At 48.1% G+C, this 19,126-nt stretch overlaps 1 protein-coding gene across 1 annotated transcript in view; it reads left to right on the top strand.

Moving 5' to 3' along the window:
• Nucleotides 1-18,494, top strand: part of Ak8 (adenylate kinase 8) — a 118,226-nt gene extending 99,732 nt beyond the window's left edge. Inside the window, exons 12-13 of the mRNA XM_041674942.1 lie at nt 13,896-13,976; nt 18,143-18,494. Coding sequence (XP_041530876.1) covers nt 13,896-13,976; nt 18,143-18,380 — 319 coding nt within the window. The 3' untranslated portion in view covers nt 18,381-18,494. The remainder of the gene's footprint in view (nt 1-13,895; nt 13,977-18,142) is intronic.
• The last annotated feature ends 632 nt before the right edge of the window (nt 18,495-19,126 follow it).

Below are 19,126 nucleotides of genomic sequence, written 5' to 3' on the forward strand. Positions count from 1 at the left end.
GCAAAAGCAAAACCAGAACATTGAACTCTGCAACAAGGGCAGAATCTGGCCCAGTCACACCTGCCTCCCGCACTGTGCTGTTTCTTTCATCTAAAACGGACGCTTTTTCCTTTTTACAAGATTACCTTCGGGGGCTGGAGAGATGGCTGAGCAGTTTAGAACACTGGCTGCTCTTGTAGATCTGAGTTTTGTTCCCAGCACCTACATGGCGACTCACAACCATCTAAGTCCAGTTCCAGGGGGTCTGTCCTCTGGTGGCTTCCATGGGCACTGCACTCATATGATGCACACACACCGTGCACGCAAAATACGCATACACGTAAACTAAAAATAAATATTTTAAGAGAAATAAATACAAAATAATCTTCACAGGCTCAGGGTGCATCTCGGAGTGGCAGAGTATTTCTCCAGCAGGTGGCTTCCACTCCACACGCCGCCATTACAACAGCACACAATGTTTTTCCTAATTGTAGAAACAACACAGTTGTGTTGTAAACATCAAACAGACCTGTGTATAGTAGCTAGTCCCTTTGGTTGTCCTCTTGCCTATACCCACCCCCCATGGTTCTGATCTACTGGGTGCCTGCACATCTGTCCAGCTTTACTTTCCTTGTGAACAAAATCAGACCATTATTTTGTTTTTGTTTATATTTTTCGAGACAGGGTTTCTCTGTGTAGCTTTGGAGCCTGTCCTGGAACTTGCTCTGTAGACCAGACTAGTCTCAAACTCACAGCGGTCTACCTGTCTCTACCTCTGAGTTCTGGGATTAAAGGTGTGAGCCACCACCACCCGGCTGCAAAATCAGACTATTATAATCTATGCCATTGCACAGCTTTTAATATTTTCAAGTTTTGTTCTTGGTTTGTTTTTTTTTTTTTTTTTGAGAGTCTCACACTGTAGCCTAGGATGACCTCAAGCTAGGGATTCCACTCAAGCCTCGACTGGCAAACTGACAAGTGTATTGGGTTTGCTTACAGAGGGACCACAAGTGAGGGACTACATACAAGATTATGGGTGACCCCATCAGTGACCCCAGCATGGGTGCCGATGTCTCTGTTGCTACTTAGGTAGAATTCCCCTTACTCTGGTCAACCTCCACACATCATATTTGCTGGCATCTCCTGAGACCATACATAGCTGGGGTGGGGAGCAGCAGGAAGGTGGCTGGCATCTCAGGTGAGGGTCTAATGGCCCTGCACACCCTTCTTTCTATGAAGGAACACCAGCAGACTGTATCTAACAGTCCCCTGCTCTGTTCTGCTCAAGAATGGCATTCTACAGGATCACGTCATTTTGCTCTTGTGCAGCTATTATACTTAGAAGAAATTCTGAGTCAAGATGCTTGAACTCCTTCGGGCCTCAGTTTCCCCATTTATGCAATAGGAATACCATTTGTCTTCCAGGATGACATAAGGTAGCAGCTTTAAAACATCTAAGGCAGTGTACCTGGGAAGTAAAAGTTTGGTTTAATTTTTAGGCCATATTATGTTAAACCCAGCTGGACCACCAATTGCTGGCTACATTTAAGCAGAGGTCCCAAGTGATCATTAAAAACCAAGTTAACATTGCTGCTTTAGTTTGCGGTTGCAGCAGCTGCTGTCTGGGTTCTCCTCAGCTGTGGCCACTGGGTTTGTGCCACCTAGTCCAGGAGACATCCCGCCGGCTGTCAAGGCTGTCCTTGTAGGTAGTACCAGTTGCTTAATTTGACAGCATTGTGAGATTGGGGAACAAAGGCTGACCCCTGCTATGGGGTGCAGGGAGGGGAAGGGTGGAGGAAAGGGATAGGGGTCAGCTCCCAGGTGGCAGGTTCTAGTAAAACACACTTAGCAAAAGCCCAAGTCATGTGGTTTATTCCACATCAGCCCAAATACTAAGCCTGGGCTCCGCTCCACTACGGCTCAACTCAGCACCATCCTCGCCCTGCCTTGAGTGAGTGAACTCTGACTTCTTACTATCATACTGCTTTTCCCTCATGGGGGATAGGGCGTCCATGACAAGTCTGTCACAGGGGTAAGGTGCTGACACTGACCGGGCCACCCCATAGCTTAGGCCACATAGGATTGATCATGCAGGCTTTTAATTTGTTCGTGTGCATGTGTGATTTGTGTGTGTGTGTCTGTCTCTGTCTGGAGAGAGAGAGAGAGAGAGAGAGAGAGAGAGAGAGAGGAGAGAGAACATGCACACACGTTCAATTGTAGTTCTCTCATGTGAAAGTCAGAACTGGCTTGGAAGCCACGAGACAACAGTGGGATTCTGGAGATGAACCAGTCAGTCTGTGTGAGGGTTCTGACCATCTGAGGGGAGCTAGGAAGCTTCAGAGTGGGTGGAGGCTGGAGGCAGCCCCTCCCTCAGGCATCCGGCTGATCTGGCTGGGAGATGGGACTCTTTCTCACTTCCTCTCAACCTCTTCCTAGTGCGCCAGGATCTTCTCATGCCAGGGATGGGTACAGTTGATTCTTGCCTGTTTCCTTTCTTGAGTCCTCCAAGCACTTGGCAGCAGACATTCAAGTTTGAGTTCAAGTTTGCCGTGATCTGTATTTAACGAAACCCCACATGGCTGCCTTGTACCGATGGACAAAGCGAGGCCTGGAGGAGACCCTGAGAGTGACAAGTGCCCCTGGTGGGCTGCCCTGTGGAAAACCCCCAAACTCTGGATATGGACTGGGCTGCGGAGACTCACAGGGTGGAAACAATACAAAGGCAAGGGGTCGGTCTCAGAATTCAGTTCCTACCTCCCTTGAAAAAAAAGGGGGTCAAGTCCCAAGGGTCCCCAAGGTCATGAAGTCAGCATCTGGAATGTGTGTCCCTAGTAAAACAAAAGGTGATTGATCAAATTCTGAGCCCTTTTAATCACCTAATGGCTGGGGACCTTCGGGTTCCTAGGTTTCTGGGGAGGCCAGGCCAGACACTGTAACAACACCCAGGTTTGGCCTAGCTTCTCCACATTACAGCCACAACACTGACGCAGACAATTGAAGTATTTGAGAACAATGAAATATGCATGGCTATCTGTGACAGCTCCCGCAAAGTCGGGCAATTAGCTACGTAATCTGAGAGGGGAGCCGGCCCTCGGCAGCCTGAGGCTCCCCATTAGTTAAATGCATTTTGTACGTCCTCATCCCATCAAATCAACTAACACTTCCTTTAATTGGTTCATGAATTATACAGCCGCCCCCTGCATTATAATTTAATCGCCTGTAAACATTCCTAGGGCCCCACCAGTAAAGTGTATCGGCGCTCATTAATTCGTTAATTCCAGCAGATGGAACGGGAGATGGGACGAATGGTTTCGGAACAGAGCGCCTTGGGCAATGGAAGAAGGGAAAAAAGGTGGGGGGCCACTTAGGTTTTTTTTTTTTTCCAGGGCTGTCAGAAACTCAATCTGCGAGCTGTCAGCAGCCCGGACCAGTCCCCACCCCCTCCACATCCTAGACTGCAGGGAAGTGACTGGTGGATTCATAGGAAGGCTTGTCAACTGGCTTTAAACATCAAGCCAGCGGGTAAACCGGGCCCAATGTAAATTAATTCTTGTCTTATGGCCCCCCTCTCTCTGTCCCCATGAATATTTCATGGCGGGCGGCATAAATATTAATTCTAATAGCTCTGCACAGTGGTTATTATTTCTGTTTTATGACAAATATTCATAAAATATTCAAAACCCTTTTTTAGAACATTTACACACTTGATTGTGAATTTTCCCAGTTTCCTGGGGACACTGTAAACATATTGGGGTTCTCTTGATGGACTCTTCCCTCTTAATTAATACCACTGGCTATTAATATTTAATCAGACTTGTTTTTTTTCCCCAGAAGTAAAGTCTATTACGTTGCTGAGCCAAAGGGTATTCTCTTCCCTTTCTGTCTGTAAAATGGGAGGTTTTTGCCCTCCAGCCCCCAAGACTCTGACTCCTGGGTGGGCTGAGGAGGATGGCCTCCTTGCCTTTATTTTGAAGACCTTTTCTATTTCCTTTTAACCGAGTTTCTAGAGACAGCCCAAGTAACTGTAGTGAGATCCTTCAGAAGAGGGCTGTTGCTGTTTTTATGCAAGGATTTAACATAATTCTGGAATAATTAAAGTGTGGGTTGAAGAAACACAGTGGCAGATTCCTTAGGCAAGGCAACTGTGATTGGGGGTGAGCAGTCTCTTACAGCCTGCAATGTTTGTCTTTGACCCCAAGAAGCAGCTCACGGTGTACCATCCTCCAGGAGGAGGGTGAGGAGTGAGTCAGTCCTTGGGCAGCCACGGAGGAGCCCGAACAGTTAAATCCAGCTACAGCCTACGAGTTAAGTGGCTTCCTTGTTCACTGTGTGGTCCCTAAGTCCCACTAGAGACTTCGGAATGTTTTAATGACTCACGGTTATTTGGCACATAGGAACATAATAGGCAGCAGAGTCTGATGGACCTGGAGTCCAGGCTAGAGACAGCACATAACCTCTAGGCCCTAGAAATGGTCAGGATCCCAGCACCCATGCAGGTGTTCTCATGGTGCAGAGTGGGTGTGGTAACATGGGATATGCTGAGTTCAACTCTGGTACAAAGTTTTTGGTGGGGATGGTGATGATTAAGGTAGTGATGCTGTTGCTGCTGGTGGTAATGACAGCAGTGGTGATGACAATGTCAGTGATGGCGGAGGTGGTATGGTGATGGTGAGAGTCATAGGGGTGATGACAGTGGTAGTGATGGTGCTGATCATGGTGATGGTGGTGATGATGGTGATGGTGTTGATGATGGTGATGGTGGAGATATGGTGATGGTGATGATGAGCAAAAGGCCCAAGATTCAAATTGAAGCCAAGAAACAAAACACTTTCAAAATCTTCAAGGAGCTGGGCGGTGGTGGCGCATGCCTTTAATCCCAGCACTCGGGAGGCAGAGGCAGGCGGATCTCTGGGAGTTCGAGGCCAGCCTGGTCTACAAGAGCTAGTTCCGGGACAGGCACCAAAGCTACAGAGAAACCCTGTCTAGAAAAACCAAAAAAAAAAAAAAAATTTTTTTTTCAAGGAGCTGGTCTGGGTGGGACAGTGGGACAAAGGAGAGTAAGAATTCCTCAGAATACAATAACTTTAACAGGCCCAATGGAAGTGGGCCAGGGAGGGTGGGAAGCAGCCTCTGTAGGTTTCTGCAGCCTCCCTTGCATTTGTGACAAGGGATGGCAACCACCATGCCTCTGGCCTGGTGTCACTAGCATGGGGTCACCTCCATGGAGGGAAATAAGCACAGAACAGAGGGTTAAGAGCACACATCCGGATGCAGTCCCAGGGCCAAGTCTTGGCCACTTTCCAGCTGAATAACCTTGTCCAGAGCCTTGCTTTTTTTTTTTATTAAAGGTTTATTTACTTATTTATTATATTTACAGTGTTATGCCTGCAGTCCAGAAGAAGGCACCAGATCTTATCACAAATGGTTGTGAGCCACCATGTGGCTGCTGGGAATGGAACTCAGGACCTCTGGAAGAATAGCCAGTGCAGAGCCTTGCTCTTCATGGCCTGTAATGTGTCAATGTGTGTTGTGTCCTAGTACCAAAGCCTCATACAGGGTGTCCTAAGGATTAAGTAAAGCAATGTCTCTTCAGGGACCGGCTCAAGGCTCCAGAACCCCATAGGCATGCAGTCAAAGTCTTGGCCCACACCAGAAGGGCCATAGTCCTGGCTGATCCCCAGAGGCTGCAGTGTGTGACAGGCACCTGCAAGAACCAACGCGCTCCAGCTCCTGAGACCCTCTGCAGCCTTTCCCAGCTCCATACTCAAGTGATGTCAAGTAGACAGCTTGCAACTATATCAGGAGAATTTACACCAGAGAAATGGCAAAAGCTCCAATTTCCAGGGCTCCCCCTGACATGCACAAACTGGATTACCAGCAAAGCATGGAGCAGGGACGAGGACAAGGGATGTGTGAGCTTCGCACTCCTGCCAGGGTCACGGCATAACTCCCTTTGTTATTCTAGCCACTGGTTTTTGTTTGGTTTTTGGAAACAGGGTTTCACTAAGTTGCCCACGCTGATCTCAAGGGCATCCTCCTGTGTCAGTCTCTGGAGTGAGCTGGGCATGATACACCACGTCAGGCTTTTCCTGTATATTTTTAAGTGGCATCAGACAATTTCACCTATTTATTTACTTTCGAGACAGTCTCATGTAGCCCAGGCTACCTACCCTTAAGCCTGTTAATGTAGCTGAAGATGACCTTGTGCTTCTGATCCTCCTGCCTCCACTTTCTAAATTGTGGGATTACAGGCATGTGCCACCATACCAATTTCTGCAGGGCTGGGGACAGAAGCCATGGCCTCATGAATGCAAGGGGAACATGCTACCAATGTAGCTATATCCCCAGTCCCAATATTCTTTTTATTCAGTTACTATATCTTGAGCACATTTCCGGGCCATGGACTTTTTGTTGTACCAAGCTTGCCTGTGAGTATCTCTGTGCTTCATCATTTGGAAATCATGGTCACCTCAAACAAGAGGACCCTGCAAGGGAGATGTTTTCAAACCTTTCTGAATAGTTTTAACTTGATACAACCTCTAATGACCTGGGAAGAGAGTCTTACTAAGGAATTTTCTAGATCACTTTGGCTTGTAGGCATGTCTGGAGTAGGGGTGGTTTGTCTTTATTGTTGATTGATGTAGGAAGACCCTGCCTACTGTGGGCAGTACCATCCTCCAGGCAGAGATTCCCAATAGTATAAGAGAGGAGCAATCTAACTGAAAGAGGGCTCTTGACTGTGGAGATGACGTGACCTTGAAATGTGCCGTCCAAGCTGTGAAGGACTGCCGCCTGGAACTGTAGACTAAAGCAAACCCTTCTCTGCTCTACCTTGTTTTGGTCAGGGCGCTTCATCACAGTAACCGAAATGAAACCAGAACACCTTCCCACAGCACTTGTGTCGTTTGGTTGAGTTAGCAAGACAGTGGTCAGAACAAAAGCATTTGCATTCTCCCAGGCCTGGAGAGATGGCTCTGTGGCTAAGAGCACTCTTACAGAGGACTGGGATTTGGTTCCCAGCAACCACATAGGAGGTCACAACTTCATGTAACCCCAGTTCAGGGCACCCAACACCCTCTTCCAGCGTTTCTGAGCACCAGGCACACACATACAGGTACACATACACACACACACACACACACACACACACACACACACACGTATATATGCGTATATGAAGTACATCTTTTATCTTTAAAAAAGTATTTGCAGCTGGGTGGTGGTGGCGCATGCCTTTAATCCCAGCACTCGGGAGGCAGAGGCAGGCGGATCTCTGTGAGTTCGAGACCAGCCTGGTCTACAAGAGCTAGTTCCAGGACAGGCTCCAAAACCACAGAGAAACCCTGTCTTGAAAAAAAAAAAAACAAAAACAAACAAACAAAAAAAAAGTATTTGCATTCTCTTGTCAGTGTTTCCTGTTGGTCTAGCTGTAAAGGACAGGTGAATCTGTGACCTAACTGTAGAGGTCAAAAGCACCAAAAAAGCTGGAATAGTGTGTGTTTGTGTGTGTGCGAGAGACAGACAGACAGACAAGACAAACAGACTAGGCCAGAGGTCAACCATAACTGCTGTTCCTTCAGCTGTCCACCTTCTTGTGAGAGTCTTTTACTGGACTAGAACTTGCCAAGCAGGCTGGATGACAAGTCACAAACTCTCGGGACCTGGTCTGTCCCTGCCTCCCCTGCCTGCCCAGCACTGGGATTGTCAGTGCATACCCTCAGGCCCTATTTTTTTTTTTTTTTGATGGATTCTGCAGATTTAGCTCAGGTCCTTTTTCTTGTAAGACAAGCACTATCTCCAGAGCCTCTGAATTTATTTTTTAAAACAGCAGAATGATGGGGGAGTCTGAATACAGATTTGGGGAAGAACAGCTGCTCATGGTTAGATGTTTCAGGCTCACCAGACCCTTGAGGGCTTAGGGAAGGGCTCGTGTCCTGTTAGCCTGGCCTTCCTGTCTCAGAAATATGAATCTCAGCCCATCACTGACCCAAAGCCGGGATGAGGGTGCACATGCCAGCCAGAGACCAAGGCTTTGCCTCACAGGTGGTGGCCAGCTTGTCTCCTGTTATTCTCGTCTTAAACTCATTTGCTTTTCTCTGTGGGAAAAGCTTGCAGAACTACCTGGCTCGACAATTGGCTTTTCCTTATTGTCTGGGGAGCTCCTGGGTGGCAGCATGCATAGGAAAAGATTTTTTTTTTCTCCCTTTCTTCTCAGTGGTGAAGAAAATAAACATTTTAAGAGGGCTTTAAAAAATAGCTTGAGTCTGCAAGAGGATCCTGGGTCATTCTCCTTCCACCGGGCTGCTGTGTTTGGAAATGCACTTTTAAACTTCCAGGAGCGCTTGCTAATTTGCTAGTTAACAGCAGGAGAGTGAGTTTGTTGCTTGCCCCTGGAGAGACTGCAGGTACCGCCAGGGTAGGTTTGCACTGTCAATTATGCGCCGTTTTCTCCAACAAGAACTGGCCAGTGGGAGCCCTGGTTTTAAAGGAGTGAGAGCTGGAAATGAGAGGAGCTGTCACTGCTATCCAAGGCCAGACGCAAGATGCCCAAGGTGGTAGGATCAGGTGGAGGTATCTGCCCTTTGGTTTTTCAGATTTGCTTATCAGAGTGAAGAAGCCACATGGCAAGCACTTTAAAATCCTGGCCAGAGAGACCACATGTCCAGACTCTCCTCTGCATGGCTCTTCCTGGGCACAGCCTCTCTCAACAGTGAATTCCAGGAATCTTTGCAGGCTTGGCCTGTGACCCAGGCTCCTATCAGGAGGGCCAGGAAGCCAACTGCACTTAATCGAAGCTGTGCTTTGCTATGATGGTATCGGGCCAGATTGTGTGCCGACACCCACCTGCCCACTTTCAGCTTATGTCCTGGCTCTCGGCATTTTCTGGGCAGGAAGGACACAGTACCAGCAAGGCAGCCCCGGCCCCTGTTCTGAACCTTGGTGTACTTCAAGGATGAACCTGCTACGGTTTTAATCTGGACTAAGCATCCTCCATTTCCCAAACGTATAGGGGAAACTGAGGCTGGGCAGGTGGCTCAATTGATAAAGTCCTTTCTGGGACCCAGAACTCACAGAAAAACGCCTGGCATGCAGGTGCATGGCTGCAATCCTAGCTCAGGGAAGGCAGGAACAGGAAGGTCCCCGGGGCTCCCCAACTATCAACCTATCAGTAAGTTCTAGGAAAATGAAAGACCCTGTCTCAAAGGAGGTGGGCAGGTTTCCTTAAGATGATCCTTGAAGATATTTTACAGCTTCCATATGCTCAGCAGCTAAGAGCACTTGTTGCTTTGGCAGAGGACCTGAGTTCTAGTCTCAGAACCCACATGTCAGCTCACAACCAGGGGATCTGACGCCGTCTTATGACCTCTGTGGGCACCAGGTACATACACGGTGTACAGACATACATGCAGGCAAATTACTCAGACACATAACATGGCTACTTCTGCCTTGTGCTCTCAGAACACCGTGGACTTTGTCATTGATGGAGGACCACCTTGGCATCATCTTCTCCTTCCATGTCCTGGACAAAGCTTCCAGTCAGGCAATGTGCTTTGTCCCTCACTCCATCATCTCATCTGGGTGCTGTTTGTGTTTTCTCTGGGAACTCTCCTCTTTCCTGGTCCTCCTCCAATGGTGGTCATTGTGTAGTTCTCCCTCTGAGGAAACACCTTGAGTTGCAGGACAGCCAGAGACAGCCACAGAGGCTCTGCACAGGAAGACCCCCGGTGCCTTCCTTTCAGCATGGCAGAGGCTGGGCCTTCCATATGCTGGAAAGAGGAGGCAACTTGAGCCTTTTCCAAGAAACTATCTTCAGACGCCACACTTTCCCCTTTGGGTATCAGTTCTGGAGATACTGGAGCAGTTGGGGCCCCTGCACAAGTGTGGCGTATGGAGCTCACACTTCCTGAATTTTGGATACAAATGCTTGATTGGATATGTGTTTTGCAAATATTTTTCCCATTCTGGCTTATTTTTTTAAATGTATTTTGAGACACAGAGGGTTATTTGTTTTAATTACATTTGATGTGTGTATGTGTGTGTGTTTGTGTGTGTGTGTGTGTGTGTGTGTGTGTGTATGTGGTGGTCAGAGGACCAGTTTCAGGAGCCGGCTGAAGAGGGATCGTGAGAGCAGACACCTTTGCCCTGTTACCCGGGTCAGAGACAAACATTCAGTCTCTCACTGCTTGCACACTGTTGCTGTTGCTGTTTTGTAAGCGGATCAGTGTTGTCCTCTCTCATGCATGGTGCGCACTTGTAATTGTAGCCCTCAGAAGCCCGAGTCAGGAGGATTGATAATACAAGGTCAGTCTGGGCTGCAGAGCAGTTGATGCCCAGCTTAGGCTGCATAGCGAGACCCTGTCAAGTTAGGCTAAAAGTATGGTAAATTTTACTTTCGATTTAAAATCGATTAAAGCTCACTTAGTTGTAATAATGAATTCTCTTAATGTATTGTTGGACTTTTAATTTATGCAGTTCTCTGTGCACTGTACTGTTGCGGAAATTACAACGATGTAAAGATGTGTTCCATTTATTTATGCTGCAGCATATTTAGCTGTGTAAAGGTGTGTTACTTTGTTTATGCTGCACTTGTTTAATAATATCAGGATGTGAGTTTAATTATGTAAAGATGGGTTGCTGTTTCACCTTGCCTGTCTAAGGCACCTGATTTATCTAGTAAAAAGCCGAACAGCCAATAGCTAGGCAGGAGAGGGAGAGGCAGGGCTGGCGGGCAGAGAGAATACATAGGAGAAGAAATCTAGACTAGAGAAGAAGAGAACAAGGGAAAAAGAGAGGGACATACCCGGGGGGCCAGAAGCCAAGCAGCCGCCCGCTAGCCAGACCTGGAGACAGCAGGAAAGGAAGATACACACAAAGAAAGGGAAGTTAAGAAGCCCCAAGGCAAAACGTGGATGAAAAGAAACATGTTAGGTTTCTCTTCGTCTAGTGAGAAACAAGCATAAGCTAAGGCTGAGCGTCTATAGCTAATAATACATTTCCGTGTCGTGATTCGGGAGCTGGTTGGTGGCCAAAAGAAAAAGCCTGCTCCACTGTATTGTATCAGCGGTGTTTTGTGGCCCTCTACATGAGACAGTCATTAGGAGGCAGGTGTGTCCTCCTCACGTCCACAGGCCACCTGCAGCCTGCATTAGCAATACATGAGTGTGTGAGCATGTATGTGTGTGTGTATAATATGTGTATGAGTGTGTGTGTTTGTATGTAAGTGTGCTTTATAACTGGACTTGGCTCCTGAGTGTGAACTTTGTAGATAACAACATGTTCAGCGTCTAGAGGTTGAAGGAGCCTGACAGACAGCATGGCAGTGAGGAAGAGGTTGGTGTGGTTCCAGCCTGCTAGACTGCTGGGAACCAGCTGTGTTTGCTTCGTGGGGTGGCTGCAGCTATACACAGTGTTAGCAGGTTTGTGTGGTAATGGGTGGAGGTGGCCCTCAGGGAGGAGAAGCTGGGCAAAGGGAGAGGAGGAGACACCCCGCCCCCCCCCCCCCCCCCGGGAATGGCTGGCCTGAGAAAGAACACCCCGCTCTGCTTTGCCATTTGTTGGTTAGCTGTTTTTCTCTTGAGTTCATACATGTTCTAGTGTATGATACCAAGTGTGCCAGGCTTCCGTGTGGTTTGAATGTGAATTGACTCATGTATGTGAGTTCTGGAACCTTTAGGAGGTAGAGTCTTTCTAGTAGAAGTCTGAAGGGGAGGGGTTTGGGAAAGGCCTTGAGGATTTAGTGACCCATCCCAGCTTTCCTTTTGTTCTCCACTTCCTGATGGCAGAAATGACTTGAGTGGGCAGCAGCCTCATTCTCCTGCCGCCTTGACTGTGAGATGGAATAAATGCTTCCGCCCTCAGATTGCTTCTTGTCATGTCTTAGGTCACAGCAATAAAGGTAGCTGGGGCTGGTGAGATGCCTCAGGGGTGAGGGCACTTGCCTGATGACCTGAGTTCAGTCCCTGGGAGCCACAGGTAGAAGGAGAAAACCAGCTCCGGAAAGCTGTCTGTAGAGGGCACGAGGTCCTGCGCACCCAGACAAGCACAAAGGAAACCAGGAAAGTTGAACACACAGGCTTGTCTCTTAGGGGAAGGAGATGTTTACCTGCCTTCCACCTGGAATTCTGGGAAAGGATGGAGTTCGCAACCTGGTGATCTTTGCTATATGTCGGGCCAGCCTACACCTGAATCCCCCAGAATTTTATGCTTCTTTATCCCCGACCATCGCCCTCTAAACCTTGAGCATTGCTTCTTAGCCCATAAAACCATCCTTGTGAGAGCTATCTTTTGTACTTTACAACAGCCTACGTGACTTCCATTTTGTCTTCGCACCAGGCCAATCCTGACTCCCACAAATGTTATGTTTACTTCAGCCGTTCTCCCTAGACCTTTATCTTGAGCACTGTTTCTAAGTCAACAAGAACCCATTTTAGCAATGAAGCCACTTGTACTTTGTAAAGAGTTTCAAGGTACTAAGTGGTGGAGGTGCACGCCTTTAATCCCAGCACTCGGGAGAGATCTCTGTGAGTTCAAGATCAACCTGGCCCATGGAGAAAGTTCCCGGACACCCAGGGCTGCACACAGAAAACAAAACAACCACCACAACAAAGTGTTTCATTGTAGTAAACATGTCTTAAGCTTCGTTGTACCCACAGGAATGAGTTAACTGTCACCAGGAAACGTTCCCCCCAAGTTGTGTTGTGCCCACAGGAATGAGTTAACTGTCACCAGGAAACTTTCCCCCAAGTTGTGTTGTGCATCAATACAGCTAAAATAAACCATCTAGTGCCAGACTCGGGACGTTTGAGTCAATGACAGCTAATTCAAGCTGACCCGAGCTTCACTTCTTATCTCGCCCACCCACGGTGCCTGCAGGGACCTGCAGTTGTTCCTTGACCTCTGCATACACCTGCCCCTGACTACCTCCCAAACAATGAATAAATAAAAGATTTTTTTTTTTTTAAAAGAAAAAAGAGTAACTTTGGGTAAGTACTAGAAGGAATCCAGAGGAAGCCAACCCAAGCAAAAGTAGAGATTTATAAGTATTTGTGTCAGTCATTTACTGAGGTATCAGCCTCAGGCTATACGTGGTCCTATTTTCTCTGGTCCCCGATGGCTCTGGGCAAGCCTTTCTAAGGAAGGCCCTCTGGGTAAGTCTGGGCTTCCATCTGTACTGCGGTGAAGTCAGTAGATGAAGCTCCTGTAGAAGGGGCTGGAGCTGCCTTGCATGTGCCTCGCTTGGTTGGGTCTGCGTCCTTCACCAGCCCCCATAGCCAGGGGAGCCCTGAGTCTAGCCTCTTCACAGCCCTAGTCACAGCCAAGCCACAGGTACAAAAGAGCCAGAGGGAAAAGGTGTCTCCCAGCCAACAGGAATAGAGCATGGCCAGTCCAGGTAGGGTCTAAATAGCCATCCTTAGCTGTCTCAGGAAGCTGGGGTAGACCTTCTGCTCCCTGAAACACACATGCACACATGTGGAGAATCATGCCAACCTTGGAGGTAAGTGAATGACAGCAGGGAGGCCACATGGGCAGACACTAAGGGCAGGAGGCAGCAGGCGGAAGGGGACAAGGGTGGCCAGGGAACTTGGTTGTGGCTTCTGTGAGGAGGAATGTACAAGGCAGTGTAGGCTCCAGAGTGGCCAGTGGTTGATTCTGGAAGGCTCTGGTTACCCTAGTATCTGGCATTGGGGTATTACTGGACTGAAGAGTGGGTTTGCTAGGGAAGGAGGGTGGGGCTCCAGGCTCTAGGTGGGTTTGCCATGTACCTGGAAGTCATGTTGACAGGTCAGCTTTTGATATCTCTAGTGTCAGTCGGGGAAGGGGAGGAATAATCTCCCTAAGATTAGTAGGCCCAGGCTGTCAAAGCGTTGCCAGGTTCAGACAGGAACAAACATGGCTACTGCGGTCTCTCTCTGCAGGGTGTTCTTCCTGAATGTGCCATTGGATTCCATCCTGGAGCGAATAACGCTGAGAAGGACTGACCCTGTCACAGGAGAAAGGTTGGTCAGGCCTTACTGGTGGTTGGTCATGGAGGGCTGTTGGTGGCCAGGTCCCCTGCGAAGCCACCTCTCCGCTAAGGTGCTCAGTGCTATGTGGACCTGCTTCAGAATAGCACTGGCTACTATGGATAGAGACTAGAAGCAGGTTTGTTTTCTGCGTTCTTCTGGGCCCCCTGTCTGCAAGAGTGAGGGAAGGAAGGTACCAGGCCCTGCAGCACCACACAGGTTAAGTGTCTAGCCACCGTGTTCCTAGCCCCCAACTGGACTCCCACTTGAGAAATGACTGTACCAGATGGGCAGCCTGTTAGTACTTAACAAATAGTGCTTGGAAGGATAGAAAAAGAACAGATGAAGCTGGGTAGATCTCAGGTGGTAGAGTGCTTGCCTTGCAAGCACGAGGACCTGAGTTCAGTCACTAGAACACACACACATTAAAAAAAACAAACTCTTTGTGGCGGTGTAAGCCATTTAATCCCAGCCCTTGGGAAGCAGAGGCAGGCAGATCTCTGACTTTGAGGCTAACCTGGTCTACTTAGGAAGTTTTAGGACAGCCAGGGCTACATAGAGGAAATCCTGTGTGATGGCCTTTCTTTCTTCCTTCCTTTCTTTCCTTTTTTTTTTTAGGATTAATTTATTATATATACAGTGTTCTGTCTATATGTATGCTTGCTGGCCAGAAGAGGGCACCAGATCTCATTATAGATGGTTGTGAGCCACCATGTGGTTACTGGGACTTGAACTCAGGACCTCTGGAAGAGCAGTCAGTGCTCTTAACCTCAGAGCCACCTCTCCAGTCCCTGATAGCTTTTCTTTGGTTGTCAACTTGACTACATCTGGAATTAACTAAAACCCAAGAAGCTGGGTATGCCTGTGATGAACTAACTAACTTTCTTTCTTTCTTTCTTTCTTTTTTTTTTTTTGATTTTTCGAGACAGGTTTCTCCGTAGCTTTTGGTTCCTGTCCTGGAACTAGCTCTTGTAGACCAGGCTGGCCTCGAACTCCCAGAGATCCGCCTGCCTCTGCCTCCCGAGTGCTGGGATTAAAGGCATGCGCCACCACCGCCCGGCACTTTCTTTCTTTCTTTCTCTTTTTCTTTTTTCTTTTGGTTTGGTATGGTTTTGAGACAGCATTTCTCTGTGTAGCAGCCCTAGCTGTCCTGGAACTCACTCTTTAGACCAGGCTGGCCTTGAACTCACAGAGATCTGCCTGCCTTTGCCTTTCCAGTGCTGGAACAATGGGGTACACTGCCATGCCCAGGGTTTCTCTGTGTAGTTTTGAAGCCTGTCCTGAAACTTGCTCTGTAGACCAGGCTGGTCTCAAACTCACAGAAATACACTTGTCTCTGCCTCCTGAGTGCTGGGATTAAAGGTGTGCGCCACCACTGCCCGGATGCAGATATTTCCTTAATTAAATCATTTGAAATGAGAAGATCCACTCCTTTTTTTTTGTTCATTTTTTTGTTTTTTGAGACAGGGTTTCTCTGTGTAGCCCTGGCTGTCCTAGAACTTGCCCTGTAGGTCAGATTGACCTTAAACTCAGAAATCTACCTGCTTCTGCCTCCCAAAGGCTGGGATTAAAGTGTGTGCCAGGAATGCCCAGCAGAAGACCTACTTCTAATCCAAATCTTTAGAGATGAGAAGATCCACCTTTAGTCTGGCCCACATCTTCTGCTGGCAGCCTATACAAAGGACATGGAAGAAGGAAGCTTGCTCTCTTTGCCAGCTTGTTCTTGCTCTTCCTGGCAAGCCCATTCCTTCATTGGTATCAGAGTCTATGTCTTTGGGTTTCTGGCATATACTGAACACCAACTGAGATATGCATTCTCAGGGACTGAAAAACTAATGAGTTCTTGGACCTTCTGTTAATGGACAGTCATTGTTTGACTAGCTGGACCACAGCTTGTAAGTCATTCTAATAAATCTCACATTCATTCTATTAGTTCTGTTCCTCTGGAGAACCATGACAAATAGAGATTTTGGTACCAGGAGTGGGGTCGGGAACAGGAGAAATCTCTTCAACAGGTCCAGGATGCTGATCATTTGGCTGCTCTACCATTTGAACCTTATGATTCAGCAGACCGGATGGTACTTGAGGTGTCAGTGACAGATAGGGATGCTGTTTGGAGCCTTTGGCAAGCCCCTTTGGCAAGTCCCTTTGGCAAGCTCTTCTTTGAATCATAGAAGAGACTTTTGGGATTTTGGAGCAAGTCTCTACCATTGTCTGCAAACAACTATTCTCCCTTTAAGAGACAGCTTTTGGCCTGCTACTGGGCCTTAGTGGAAACTGAACATTTGACAGCGGGCCACCACGTTGCCATTTGACCTGAGATGCCCATCATGAGCTGGGTGTTATCTGTGACCCCACCACGTCATAAAGTTGGACATGCACAGCTGCAATTCATTATCAATGGAAGTAGTATACAAGTGGTTGGGCCTGAGTAGGTCCTGAAGGCACAAGGAAGTTACACGAAGGAGTGGCCCAAATGCCTATGGTTTCTACTCCCATTACAATGCTGTCTGCTGCCAAGCATGTATTGGGGACCAGCCTAGACAAAAATACCTCTTGCCAGGGTAGGAGCATGGGAATCAGAAAAATAAGTAAAGAGTACAAAGACATGAGTTAAAGAATAAAACAGAAAATATAGGATAGTACCGGGAGGGAGTTCCGGTGAATTCTGAAAATCACCCGCATTTAATTTTCCATATGCTTTTATACCCTAATACGAAAGGGGGAAGAAGGCAACAAATTTTTTTAACACGATACAAAGGACAACTCAAACAGTTAATTGCTTCAACACTTTGAGACATCAAGTCATTAGTATTCTGTTGTTTGGGCAGTGAAGCCACCCTAGACCAAGTATCCTGAAAGCAACCACTCCCCAGGTAACCTTCTATTACAAATGGAAGAGCAGAAGTATGCTTGAATATCCTGACCATCTGTCAGGGTGGAGTGAATCTACCTGTATGAGCCATCTAATGTCAAAAGAACCAAGTACATCCTGAGTCAGGATGTGTAGCCCTGATTATTGTCATCAAGTCTGATCAACCTCCAAACTCTCTGACCATCAGACAAGGTGGAAATAGGTTACATTTTTGGGGCTCCACAAGCATGCACCTGCAACCTCATGGGGTGTTCCCTATGATCGGTTGACTGAGGAAGAGAAGACCAGGGCCTGGTTTATTGATGGGTCTACACACTATGCAGGCCCCACCCAGAGGTGCACAGCTGCAGCACTACAACCCCTTTCTGGGACAACCCTGACAGATACTGGTGAAGGGGAATCCTCACAGTGGGGAGAGCTTTGGGCAGTACACATGGTCACACAGTTGACTTGAAAGGAGAGATAACCAGATGTATGACCGGTCACTGATTCATGGGCTGTAGCCAACAGATTGGCTGGATGGTCAGGGACTTGAAAAGGCCATGACTGGAAAATTGGTGAGAAAGACATCTGGGGAAGAAGTTTTTGGACAGATCTCTCCCAATGGGCAAAGAATGCGAAGATACGCGTGTCCCCTGTAAATGCTCATCAGAAGGTGGCTTCAGCTGAGGAGGAGTTCAATACAGTAATCAAGTAGTTAGCATGACCCATTCTGTGGACAGTCAGTCTCGTTGCCCAGCCACTCCTGTCATTATCCAATGGGCCATGAACAAAGTGGCCATGGTGGCACAGATGGGGGTTATGCATGGACTCAATAACATGGACTGTCACTCACCAAGGCTGACCTGGCTACAGCTGCTGCTGGGAGCCAGATCTGCCAACAGCGGAGACCAATATGTGACAGAGCGGGATGAGGGGGGATTGGTAGGGGGCAAAGGTAGGGAAAAGAAAAGAAGGAAAGAACTTGGGGTTTTGTTTGTTGTTTTGTGTCCAGCTCTGGCTGACCTGGAACATGTAGAGATCTGCCTGCCTGGGCCTTCTGAGTTCTGAGATAAAGGGGGAAACTGGCTCTTACTGGCTCTTACTCTCTTTGCATTCTGTCCTGCTGGCTGACCTCTGCCCTCTCTTTGAGCTGGGACTACATCTTCATGTCCCAGAGGCCCGAGGTCAGTCCAAGATGCACCCCACTGGTCCACGAGTGATGGTCATGCCTGGTGGTAATGGTGCCCTAGCGCGGTCGACATGCTGAGGCCTGAGAGCCCCCATGTCATCTGTTTCCTCCTAGGTTCCATCTCATGTATAAGCCTCCTCCCACCATCGAGGTCCAGGCCCGTCTCCTGCAGAACCCCAGGGACTCAGAGGAGCACATCAGGCTCCAAACAGACCTCTTCTACAGGAACTGTGGGGACCTGGAGCAGTACTATGAGCGGGCCATCACTGTCAATGGGGACCAGGACCCATACACAGTCTTCGAGTACATAGAGAGCGGGATCATTAATCCTCTGCCCAAGAAAGTGACCTGATGTGTGCAGAGCCAGGAGCAAGCCCTGGAGACCCTAGAATCCCCAGCCCACAACCTTTGGCAGGCGCTCCCCCTGCCTCCGACCAATAAAGATACTAGGCACAACCTCAGGTCGCCTTCTTATGGAGTCTGAGAACACAGGACAGAGGAAGCCCATATGGGGATACGGTGGAATGCTGGATGCTAGGCCTCCCTCTAAAGTCAGATGTGGATGAAACTCACCTTGAGCAGCAGCACCATCTCACTGTGGGTAGCTAGGTGAATGCAGTGGTCATGTTCTATAGAGGAATGGAACCAACAGCATGGAGATATACATATATTTAATTATTATGTATAGTGTTTTGTCTGCATGTGTGCCTGCACATCTCATTACAGATGGTTGTGAGCCACCATATGGTTGCTGGGAATTGAACTCAGGACCTCTGGAAGAGCAGTCAGTGCTCTTATCCTCTGAGCCATCTCTCCAGCCCCATGGGTATATATTTTAAAAGACTCTTAGTGATTGGCTTATGTGACACTAGCTAGGCCAACAATGGCCGTCTGCATGCTGGAGACTCTAAGAACCTCATAAACGCTTAGTCCCCAGGGCTAGATCATCTAGATGTCTAAGTCTGGTGCTGGCAGCAGGGATCCCTGGGACCAGGTGGACCTCAGATACTAGCACTTAGGGCTCTGGGAAGCTCAGGGACCCTGGGACCGTTGCCCAGAGGCTCCTCTAGCTTAGGACAGCTCAAAGTCCATTTTGCA

The sequence above is a fragment of the Microtus oregoni genome, unplaced genomic scaffold (genome assembly GCF_018167655.1).
Source record: "Microtus oregoni isolate MIOR12 unplaced genomic scaffold, Mior012 000025F_ref0000491, whole genome shotgun sequence".
Taxonomy (NCBI): domain Eukaryota; kingdom Metazoa; phylum Chordata; class Mammalia; order Rodentia; family Cricetidae; genus Microtus; species Microtus oregoni.